The 12,681-nt window shown below is 50.2% G+C and overlaps 1 protein-coding gene across 1 annotated transcript in view; it reads left to right on the top strand.

The window, feature by feature from the left end:
• The window catches only part of galnt18b (UDP-N-acetyl-alpha-D-galactosamine:polypeptide N-acetylgalactosaminyltransferase 18b), a 180,368-nt gene extending 169,324 nt beyond the window's left edge, over positions 1-11,044 (top strand). Inside the window, exon 12 of the mRNA XM_070898742.1 lies at positions 9,601-11,044. Within this exon, the coding sequence (XP_070754843.1) occupies positions 9,601-9,738 (138 nt within the window). The 3' untranslated portion in view covers positions 9,739-11,044. The remainder of the gene's footprint in view (positions 1-9,600) is intronic.
• The last annotated feature ends 1,637 nt before the right edge of the window (positions 11,045-12,681 follow it).

Raw genomic sequence — 12,681 nt, 5'->3', positions numbered from 1 at the left:
TCGGAGAACTTACAAAGACTGGCCAAACTCCGCAGTTCCGCCATGAAGACCGAGACGTTTTGTCCCTCCCGACGCCAGTGAGAGTAGAACCGGTGCCGGGCCATGTGTACACTACTCGCCAGCTTGAGATGCTCACTGATCAGCTGGCTGAGCTCTTCAAATGACATGTCCGCCGGCTTTTGGGGTGCGAGCTGGTCTTTCATCAGCGCATACATCTGTGTTCCGCAGTTGGTCAGTAGATGCGCCTTCCACTTGTCAGCCGTTGTCTCTTCCAGCCAGTCCTTTGTGACAAAGCTCTGCTGGAGTCTTTCCATGAAGTCGTCCCAGTCCTCACCCACACAATAGCGTTCCTCTGTGCCACCGGTGGCCATCCTCGTGGTTCGGTGATTCCCGTTTCTTGTTGCCAAATGTAGTGTCCCTGTACCTTACTACAATCTCACACAAGGCATGGATATATCAGACACGATCACTCTGTGACCTTCACCTTTATTGCCAGGACCAAGGAATGCTGACCCTGGGTGGGACCTCCCCTTTTGTACCTGGAAACCCAGGTGAGGAGTGTCTCCCGTAAGTTCACCCCTGTGGTCAGGGTGTGCATTTCTATGGTAAACGTACAGTGTACATGAGTTACAGTTACATGACTATGTCGTTGCAAGATGGTTAAATACATGACAATTACCATCGCCGAATTCCCCACCATCAACATCCTGGGGATCACCATTGACCAGAAACTTAACTGGACCAGCCACATAAATACTGTGGCAACAAGAGCAGGTCAGAGGCTGGGTATTCTGTGGCAAGTGTCTCACCTGACTCCCCAAAGTCTTTCCACCATTGACAAGACACAAGTCAGGAATGTGATGGAATACTCTCCACTTGCCTGGATGAGTGCAGCTCCAACAACACTCAAGAAGCTCGACACCATCCAGAACAAAGCAGCCTACTTGATCGGCACCCCATCCACCACCTTCAACATTCACTCCCTCCACCACCGGCGCACCGTGACTGCAGTGTGTACCATCTGCAAGATGCACTGCAGCAACTCGCCAAGGCTTCTTCGGTACTGTCATGTATCTCACACTACTGTATATAACTGTATCTTACCATGCTATACATGACTGTAACTAGATATGACCTGTAACCACAAGCATACCTTACCACCAGGGGTGCACTTGCAGGAGACACTGCATACCTGTCCCACACAGGTATATAAAGGCAGGTCTCAGGCAAGTGAGGCATTCGAGAGCTGTGAAATAAAGGTGCAGGTCCTGAGTGACCTTGACTTCAGCATGTGCCCCGTGTAAGTCTGTACTGCCGGGTCAGGACTTTACAGTGGCGACGAGTTACGGGATCACAGAATCCACAGAATGGCTACCAATGGCTAAGATGAGAAATATAATGCTGGAGATAATTGGGAGGACTTTATAGAAAGGCTCCAGCAAAGCTTTGTAACCAAAGACTGGTTGGGCGACGATAAGGCAGACAAGAGAAGAGCCCATCTCTTGACCAGCTGTGGCTCAAAAATATACGCCTTAATGAAGGACCTGCTGGCACCCGAGAAACCAGCAGGCAAGTTGTTTGAAGAGTTGAGCACACTGGTGAGAGACCACCTGAAGCCAGCGAGCAGCCTATACATGGCCAGACACAGGTTCTACAACTACAGATGCTGTGTGGGCCAGAGCATACCCGACTTTGTGGCGGAACTTCTGAGGCTGGCTAGTTTATGTGAGTTCTCCGATGAACTAAGGAGAGAAGTACTGAGAGACTTTTTTATTGAAGGAATAGGCCACGCAGGCATATTCCGTAAGCTCATAGAGATCAAGAACTTGACCCTAGAGGCAGCAGCACTGGTTGCACAGATATTCTTGGCAGGAGAAGAAGAAACGAGGTTGATCTATATTGCGGGTACGACAACTAACGAAACATCGGAACAAGGGGTTCACAGCATGAAACAAGCTTCTACCTCCACACACAGACAAAGGCAGGAGAGCAGGCCTTCAACAGCAGGCAGTGGTGCCAGAAGCCATCAAGGGCCACATGAACGGCGGTTCACACCTCATCAACCCACAATGCGAACAATCAACTACAAACTGAGAGAAGCTCAAGAGAGATCAGCCAGACGCAGCTCCTCCTTCGGAAACAATGGAAGCGGTCTGTGCTGGAGATGTGGGGGAAGGCACTCATCAAGGGGGTGTCAATTTCAGCATGCCGTTTGCAGAAACTGCAACTATACAGGGCATCTGGCCCGCATGTGCAGAAAAACAGCAACTCAGCTGGTATACGAATTGGAAGGGTCGGAAAGCGGACCAGAAGACAGTGGGGACAGTGCCCGGGACACCGAGGTACAGCGGGTCAACACGATCAATGTTCACTGTTCTTACAACAAGACGCCTCCAATAATGATGAGGGTCCTACTCAACGGGATACCCGTCAACATGGAACTAGACACGGGAGCGAGTCAATCTCTCATGAGCGTCCAACAATTTGAACAGCTGTGGCCGCACAAAAGCAACAGACCAAAACTCACAAGGGTCGACACCAAACTAAGGACCTTCACCAAAGAAATCGTCCCAGTCCTTGGCAGCGCCATGCTCTCAGTCACACACGAAGGGACAGTGAACCGACTTCCCCTGTGGATTGTCCCTGGAGATCTCCCAGCACTGTTGGGGAGAAGCTGGTTGGCAAAACTAAATTGGAAATGGGATGATGTCAGAGGAACAGACCTCCTGATCAACAGTTCTAAGTCGATTTGAACATCTCTTTCAGTCAGGTGTGGGCATCTTCAAAGGGGCTAAAGTTAAAATCTACATCACACAGGATGCTGGACCGGTCCATCACAAGGCTAGAGCTGTGCCTTATGTGATGAGGGAAAAGATTGAACATGAACTGGACCGGCTTCTGCGGGAAGGCATTATCTCACCCGTGGAATTTAGCGACTGGGCAAGTCCCATCGTCCCAGTCATGAAGCCTGATGGATCCGTACGAATCTGTGGGGATTACAAGTCTACCATAAACAGAGTCTCCCTACAGGACCAATACCCGCTGCCCAGAGCGGAGGACCTATTTGCCACATTGGCTGGAGGAAAACTTTTCTCGAAACTTGATCTCACATCTGCGTATATGACGCAAGAACTGACCGAAGAGTCTAAGCTACTCACCACCATCAACACACATCGAGGCCTTTTCATGTACAATCGATGCCCATTCGGCATCAGGTCGGCGGCTGCTATATTCCAGCGCAACATGGAGAGTCTGCTCAAGTCCATCCCGGGGATGGTTGTGTTTCAAGACGACATACTCATCACGGGCAGGGACACCGACTCCCATCTCCGCAATTTGGAGGAAGTACTAAAGCGATTGGATCGAGTAGGCCGAAGAGTTAAGAAATCCAAGTCTGTTTCTCGCACCCGAGGTTGAATTTTTGGGCAGAAGGATTGCCACTGATGGAATCCGCCCAACAGAATCCAAAACCGAAGCAATTCGTCTGGCACCCAGGCCCCGGAATGTCTCGGAACTGTGCGCCTTTCTCGGGCTACTCAATTACTTTGGGAACTTTATGCAGAACTCGAGCACGCTGCTGGAGCCTCTCCATGTGCTACTCAGAAACGGTTGCGATTGGTTTTGGGGGGCACCCAAGAACGCGCCTTCAATAAGGCACTCAAACTTCTATGTTCCAACAGTGTTTTGACATTTTTTGACCCAGGTAAAAAGCTAGTTCTTACATGCGATGCGTCAGCGTACGGGGTCGGGTGCGTTTTACAGCATGTCAATATGCTAGTAAATTACAACCCATTGCTTATGCCTCCAGGTCACTTTCGCGGGCCGAGCGCGGGTACAGTATGGTAGAGAAGGAGGCGCTCGCGTGCGTGTACGGTGTCAAAAAGATGCACCAATACCTTTTTGGGGCCAAGTTCGCGTCAGAAACCGACCACAAACCCCTCACGTCCCTCCTATCCGAGAGCGGCAATAAACGCCAATGCCTCGGCGCACATTCAGCGATGGACACTCATGCTGGCGTCTTACGACTACCCAATAAGGCACAGACCAGGCACAGACAACTGTGCCGACGCACTTAGCAGGCTACCCCTGGCGACCACGGAAGGGTCTGACGAACAGGACTGTGATATGGTCATGGCAATCAATGCCTTTGAGTCAACAGGTTCGCCCATGACGGCTCGCCAAATCAGAGCTTGGACGACCAGCGACCCCACGTTATCCTTAGTCAAAAGATGTGTTTTAACTGGTGACTGGGCAGAGGCTCGCAATGCCTGCCCCGAGGAGATCAAACCTTTCCATAGACGCATGCATGAACTATCACTACAGGCAAATGTGGAGCAGCCGAGTAGTCATGCCTTTGCGAGGCAGAGAGGCGTTTGCCCGGGAGCTCCACCGCGAGCACCCGGGGATCGTTCTCATGAAGGCCATAGCCAGATCCCACGTCTGGTGGCGTGGCATTGACGCAGACTTGGAGCTCTGCGTCCGACGGTGCACCATTTGTGCCCAACTCAGCAATGCTCCCAGGGAAGCCCCCCTGAGCCCTTGGCCCTGGCCCACCAAACCGTGGTCGCTGGTGCACGTAGACTATGCGGGACCATTCATGGGCAAAATGTTCCTCGTAGTCGTCGATGCATTTTCAAAATGGATCCAATTTTAAACTCGAGCACCACCTCCACCACTGTGGAGAGCCTTAGAACCATGTTTGCAATGCACGGAATTCCTGACATATTGGTCAGTGATAATGGTCCGTGCTTCACCAGCACAGAATTCCAAGATTTTATAGTTGACCACGGCATAAATCATGTTAAGACGGCACCGTTCAAGCCAGCCTCCAATGGCCAGGTGGAGCGAGCAGTGCAAATCGTTAAACAAGGCATGCTCAGAATTCAAGGTCCCACGCTGCAGAGCCGTCTGTCGCGACTGCTGCTGGCATACAGATCTCGTTCGCATTCGTTGACTGGGGTTCCCCCCACGCAACTATTGATGAAACAGACCTTAAAGACTAGGCTCTCGTTAATCCTTCCAGACATGCATGAAATTGTTGAGGCAAAGCGCCGGAAGCTAACTGAGTACCATGACCGAAATTCGTGGGGGAGGTGGAATGAGATAGGGGACAAAGTGTTTGTGCTAAACTATGGCAGTGGTCCCAAATGGCTTGCAGGGACAGTAACAGGCAAGGAAGGAAACAGGCTACTGGTTGTACAAATGGACAATGGCCAAACCTGCAGGAGGTATGTAGACCAAGCAAAAAGTAGATTCACCAACAACACTGCAGAACCAGAGGCAGACTACAATGTGGAACACACACCACACCTGGTGGACAGACAGAGGGAACAACCTGAGGAAAGGGCAGTCTCAACAGACAGCCCAGGCGAGATACCAGCAATCATACTGAACGAAACAGACAGCCCAGGAGAGATACCAGCAATCACACCGAAAGAAAAACAGGCATCAAGGCAAACAACTGAACCACAACTAAGACGCTCCACGCGAGAGCATAGACCACCTGAGAGACTGAATCTATAAAGACAATAAGACCTTGGGGGAGGGTGATGTCATGTATCTCACACCACTGTATATAACTGTATCTTACCATGCTATACATGACTGTAACTAGATATGACCTGTAACAATAAGCATACTTTACCACCAGGGGTGCACTTGCAGGAGACACTGCACACCTGTCCCACACAGGTATATAAAGGCAGGTCTCAGGCAAGTGTGGCATTCCAGAGCTGTGAAATAAAGGTGCAGGTCCTGAGTGACCTTGACTTCAGCATGTGCCTCGTGTAAGTCTGTACTGCAGGGACAGGACTTTACAGGTAGCACCTCCCAACCCCTGACCTCTACCACCTAGAAAGACAAGGGCAGCAGGCGCATGGGAACACCATCACCTCCAAGTACCCCTCGGGGTCACAAACCATCCTGACTTGGAAATATATCGGCCGTTCCTTCATCATCTCTGGGTCACAATCCTGGAACTCCCTCCCTAACAGCACTGTGGGAGCACCTTCACCACACGGACTGCAGCGGTTCAAGAAGAGGCTCACCACCATCTGCTCAAGGGATGGGCAATAAATGCCGGCCTTGCCAGCAACACCCACATCCCAAGAATGAATGGATTAAAAAATCTATTTTCTGTTCCCTCAGATTAGCCTTGATCTTATTGAATGGCGGAGCAGGCTCGAGGAGCCAAATAGCCTACTCCTGCTCCTATTTCTTATCAACAATCGCTGTGGTCCATTTGTTGATAGTAGGCTCCCGAGGATCTTGATAATCAGGGAGTAGTACTGTGTGGCAGGGGCTGGTTGGTAGAGAACCTTTGTCTTACGGATGTTTAGTGTAAGGCCCATACTCTCGTATGCTTCAGTGAAGGTGTTGACGAAGGTTTGGAGTTCAACCTCAGAGTGTGCACAAACACAAACGTCATCTGCATACTATAATTCAATGAGAGAGGATGGGACGACCTTAGATCTGGACTGGAGGCGACGGAGGTTGAAAGTTTTCCGTTTGGTCTGTAGATTAGCTCTACTCCAGCGGGGAGCTTACTGAGGGTGAGATGGAGCATTACAACAAGGAAGATCAAGAAGAGCGCTGGTGCGATGACACAGCCTTGTTTGACCCCGGTCTGCACGTGTATTGGATCTGTGGTGAATCAGTTGGTCAGGATCATGACTTGCATGTCATCATGAAGTAGACGGAGGATGGTGACAAACGTTTGAAGGCAGCAGAATTTGAGGAGTACACTCCATAATCCCTCACGGTTGACAGAGTCGAAAGCCTGGGCTGTCATATGAGGAGAGACTGGATCAACTGGGCCTTTATTCACTCGAGTTTAGAAAGATGAGAGGGGATCTCATAGAAACGTATAAGATTCTGACGGGACTGGACAGGTTAGATGCGGGAAGAATGTTCCCGATGTTGGGGAAGTCCAGAACCAGGGACATAGTCTTAGGATAAGGGGTATGCCATTTAGGACTGAGATGAGGAGAAACTTCTTCACTCAGAGAGTTGTTAACCTATGGAATTCCCTGCCGCAGAGAGTTGTTGATGCCAGTTCATTGGATATATTCAAGAGGGAGTTAGATATGGCCCTTACGGCTAAGGGGATTAAGTGGTATGGAGAGAAAGCAGGAAAGGGGTACTGAGGGAATGATCAGCCATGATCTTATTGAATGGCGGTGCGGGCTCGAAGGGCCAAATGGCCTACTCCTGCACCTATTTTCTATGTTTCTATGTTGCTGTGCCTTTGTGAGGTCAAAGACGGCCATGTACAGAGGTTGATGCTGCTCCCTGCATTTCTCTTGGATTTGCCACGTGGTGGAGATCATGTCCACTGTGCCCCTTAGTGGGCGGAATCCGCATTGCGACTCTGGGAGGAGCTCTTCAGCCACTGGGAGAAGGTGATTCAGGAGGATTATTGCGATGACTTTCCCTGAGGCAAACAGCAGGGAAACTCCTCTATTATCACAATCAGACTTGTCACCTTTCTTGAAGATGATCATGATTACATCGTCTCTGAGGTCCCCTGGAATGCTTTCCTCCTTCCAAATAAGAGAGATGAGATCATGGATTCGCACCAATAGTGCTTCTCTGCCATACTTTGAAACAATCCATAACGGTAAATCATGAACCGCACCATCATACGACACCTTGACCACTGCACTGCCATTCACCATTTTGAGTTCTTTAGTGTAGGTACGCAACTTGGCATTGACTGGACTCAGCTTAGGCCTCACAGCCTTAGTATCCCACAGCTTGTCGAATGTCCTCTGGCTCATTATTGATTGACTTGCACCCGTGTCCAATTCCATTGGTACCGGCAGACCGTTAAGTTTCACATTAATCATTATTGGTTGGCTCTTTGTTAGGAACGAATACAGTCCATACACTTCCTCCTCTGGTATCTCGGAGTGCATATCCAGACCCGCGCTATACTGGTCATCATCCTCCACGTGGTGTGTCGCAGCACGCTTGCTCAGTTGTGGACACATGCGCTGGAGATGCTCCTGTCTCGAACAGCCTTTATAAATGTACTATTTAAACCGACACTGATGAGGCCGATGATTGCCCCCACAATGCCAACATGGTGAAATCGGATTAATTCCCGTTGGCGGACTTTGGGCAGCCACAGGTTTCGCATATGCAATCAAGTAGGCCCTGCCCTATGCAGCTCTGCCAAACGATGATACAATCTTGTTTACAGTACTTGCCGAGTTCCGATTTTTCGATGATATCTGCTTTAAGTTTTTGTCCATCGTCATCCATGCCTGGGCAATCGTGATGGCCTTGCTCAAATCCAGCATCTCCGCCGCCAGCAGCTTACGCAGGATCACCTCGTGATTAATGCCGATTACAAAGAAGTCCCACAGCATGTCTCCCAGCGCGTTTTCGAACTTACACAGTCCAGCTAGACATCTTAGGTCGGCAACGAATTCTGACACATCCTGGCCCTCAGAACGAATGTGCTTGTAGAATTGATATCGTGAGATGATGATGCCTTCTTCTGGTTTGAGATGATCACGTACCAGAGCACACAATTCCTCATAGTCCTTGTCCATTGGACTTGCAGATGAGAGAAGATTCTTTATGAGTCCATAGATTTTCGGACCGCAAACCATGAGGAAGACCGCCCTGCGCCTAACTGCATCAGTGGGTCCCTTCATTTTGTTGCCAAGAAGTACTGGTCCAGGCGAGCTATAAAATGTGCCGAGTCCTCTCCCTCCATGAATCTCTCCAGAATTCCAATTGTGCTCATTTTTTTGCATGCGAAGGTTCTTAAGTTACCTCGTCGCCAAATGCTGTGTATGTAATAATTCGATAGACTGAATACTGTAAACTAACACAGGTACAAACCTGGCTCTGCTTTATTAGGGCCCACAGTGATTACATTATATGATGACTTCCTTTTATACCTGGGCCGCACACATGTGCGTACAGCCCAATGACCTCCGACAGTGGCGCCACCTGGTGGATAGTAACTACAAGCATACATACATGACAGATACCATTGTGCACATGATGAACATTCAGTGGCTGCTGACATCAGTCCCCATACCAGTGACTACTGTATGCCATGTGGCTGTATGATGTGTAATTCTGTCACCGGGTGGCTGGGATGTCGCCCTCTCTCCATCTCCCACCTCCAGGAGGGGGAGGGGGAGGAGCAGGGGGGAGAGGGAGGAGCGGGGGGAGGGTGATCAGCCGGGGTAGGAGTGGGGGGGAGAGGGGGGGTGGCGGGCTGGGAGTGGACTAGTGGATTTGTGAGAAAAGGAATGCATATGCTGGAGATTTACTAAATTATCATGGATGAGTGAGTGTTTATGCAGAACGTTCCCTCCACAGATGAAATAGAGGTGGTCACTGGCCCATGACATCAGGGCCTGAAGAGTTAATTTATGAGGACAGGTTTGTATTGTCTTGAGTTTCGAAGGTTGAGGGATGATCTAATCCAAGTGTATAGAATTAGCCCTACGCCCCACCAAGATTCCAGCCTGTAACCAGCGTGCGTGCCAACCACCGATTTTGGATTACCAGCCACCGGTTTTGTGCCGTTGAATTTTCAGGCCATAATGTTTTTTTGTTCTTGTTTATCTTACTCAGGATGGTTTAATACAGAACAGAATATCAAAGAGGTGCCTGGAGCTTCAGGAACATCCCGAGCTCCGTGTTTTGCTCCAGGAATGCACTGGCCAGCGATGGACCATCTCCAATGTCCTCAAGAAGATCCCTCAACAATGAACCTCCGTCCGCGCCCTCCCTCCCTCCCTCCCTGCTTCTGTGCTGCTGTGCAGCACGTTTTGTGTCATTATCTTTTGGGGTCTCAGGTTTGTGAGGATGAAGAGGAATCTGTCACTTTTGAAGTTGTCGGGGTTTTTACAGCGAGCTGGTGTCAGGAAGCAGCAAACTAGAGTCGAAATAGTGAAATATTGTCTACGTGTACAGAGCTACACGAGAGATGGACAATATTTATATGATTGCCGTGTGACAATGTAACGATCAGCGGCACGGACTCGATGGGCCAAATGACCTCCTTCTGTGTCGGACTTTTTCTATGATTCTATGAAGTAAAATACCTGCTTTGACACATGTTCGTGCGAATAGCTGTCAAAGTTTGTTTGATTACGTTCTTGTGGAGCACCTTGGGACGTTTCACTCCGTTAAAGGCACTATATAAATGCAAGTTGTTGTTGTAGATTGGAAATGGTCCCATTAATCTAATCAGTGACATTGGTCACTGAAATCAGTTTAGGTGCCAGATAAATTCTTCACTGCTCCAGTTAATTGAAGGCCACTCACAAAAGCATCACAGAGAGACTACACATCGTATGATACATACTGCACTAGCCAGCATTCCATCCAATCCTCTCAAATCCTGCTTTTTATTCATTCACAGAATGTGGGTGTCGCTGGCAAGGCCGGCATTTATTGCCCATCCCTATTGCCCTTGAGAAGGTGGTGGTGAGCCGCCTTCTTGAACAATGCAGTCCGTGTGGTGAAGGTGCTCCCACAGTACTCGGAGGGGAACGTGGAGGTGGTGGTGCTCCCATGCGCCTGCTCCCCTTGTCCTTCTCGGTGGTAGAGGTCGTGGGTTTGGGAAGTGCTGCTGAAGAAGCCTTGATGAGTTGCTGCAGTGCATCGTGTAGGTGGTACACACTGCAGCCACAGTACGCTGGTGGTGGAGGGAGTGAATGTTTAAGGTGGTGGATGGGGTGTCAATCAAACGGGCTGCTTTGTCCTGGATGGTGACGAGTTCCTTGAGTGTTGTTGGAGGTTCTGCACTGGCATTGTATTGAAATCACTCACTTATCATGTACTGCCATGTCCAAATCCATCCTTTCTGTTATGTATCTTTTCTTTATTCATTCTCAGGATGTAGGCGTCGCTGGCAAGGCCGGCTTTTATTGCCCATCCATGCCAGCCATGGGTTGTGGGTTCAAATCCCACTCCAGAGACTTGAGCACAAAAATCTAGGCTGGCACTCCTAGTGCAGTACTGAGGGAGAGCCACACTGTTGGAGGGACAGTACTGAGGGAGCGCTGCACTGTCGAAGGGGCAGTACTGAGGGAGAGCCACACTGTCGGAGGGGCAGTACTGAGGGAGCGCTGCACTGTCGGAGGGACAGTACTGCGGGAGTGCTGCACTGTTGGAGGGTCAGTACTGAGGGAGCGCTGCACTGTTGGAGGGGCAGTACTGAGGGAGTGCTGCACTGTCGGAGGGGCAGTACTGAGGGAGTGCTGCACTGTCGGAGGGGCAGTACTGAGGGAGCACTGCACTGTCGGAGGGGCAGTACTGAGGGAGCACTGCACTGTCGGAGGGACAGTACTGCGGGAGTGCTGCACTGTCAGAGGGGCAGTACTGAGGGAGTGCCGCACTGTCGGAGGGGCAGTACTGAGGGAGTGCTGCACTGTCGGAGGGGCAGTACTGAGGGAGTGCCGCACTGTCGGAGGTGCCGTCTTTCGGATGCAATGGTAAACCGAGTCACCGTCTCCCTCTCAGGTGGACGTAAAATATCCCACGGCCACTATTGTGAAGAAGAGCAGGGGCGTTATCCCTAGTGTCCTGGGGCCAATATTTATCCCTCAATCAACATAACAAAAACAGATTATCTGGTCATTATCATGTTGCTGTTTGTGGGAGCTTGCTGTGTGCAGGTTGGCTGCCACGTTTCCTACATTACAAAAGTGACTATATTTCAAAAAGTGTTTTTTTAGCTGTGAGACGCTCTGGAACGTCTAGTCGAGAATGGCGCTGTAGAAATCCATGTCTTTATTTCCGTTAGTTGCCCGGTGGATGTGGTGGTGGGCTGCTACTTTATCCACAATGCCACTGTTGGGGTCAGACTCAGGGACACGGGGTCAGACCAGTAAAAGGTAAATACAGTATGGATACCACTTGGGATGAACGCTGGGCGGACTGAAGGGGACGCAGCACTCGGGAGTGTCGGGCTGATCTGGACGGATGAATTCAGATGGGCCGAATGGCCTTCCTCAACCCCCAAGCACAGTGTGATCCGATGAGAATTCCGGAGCAGATTTGCTCACCGTCTTTCTCCATTAATCAAAGACCTTGTGTGACTGAGAAAATCCAATGGGTTTCTGCAATTTGCTTGCTGCCATTTTGGTCCCTGATTCTGTCCATTTATTACATGGATCTTACAGCACAGAAACAGGCCATTCGGCCTAGCTGGTCCCTGCCAGTGTTTCTGCTCCACACCAGCCTCCTCCCACCCCTCGTCATCTCACCCCATCAACATATCCTTCTATTCCTTTCTCCCTTATCCAACTTCCCCTTAAATGTACCCATACTATCCGCCTCTACCACTCCCTGCGGTAGCGAGTTCCACATTCTCACCCCTCTCTAGAGAAAGAAGTTTCTCCTGAATTCCTTCCTGGATGACCCGCCCCAGTTCTGTAATACCCTTACCCAACAAGAATCTATTGTTCTCAGATTTTAGATTTTCAATCGACCCCCAGCCTCAGCAGCTTTTTGGGGGAGAGAGTTCCCAGTGTCCACGGTTAACACTGGGGGCTCACTGGTTTTTGGTGATTGGGGCTGAACATTCCCGGGTCGTGACCCCGGCAGTCACACAGAGACCCTCAGCACGGACTGTCCCTCGCCCTTCATTCGCATTTACGCTGTCAGCGGGCGGGCGCCCCATTACACCTCGGGAGCTCGCCTCTC

This window comes from Pristiophorus japonicus, chromosome 14, assembly GCF_044704955.1.
Source record: "Pristiophorus japonicus isolate sPriJap1 chromosome 14, sPriJap1.hap1, whole genome shotgun sequence".
Lineage (NCBI taxonomy): Eukaryota > Metazoa > Chordata > Chondrichthyes > Pristiophoridae > Pristiophorus > Pristiophorus japonicus.
This window is presented reverse-complemented; position numbering and strand designations above follow the sequence as displayed.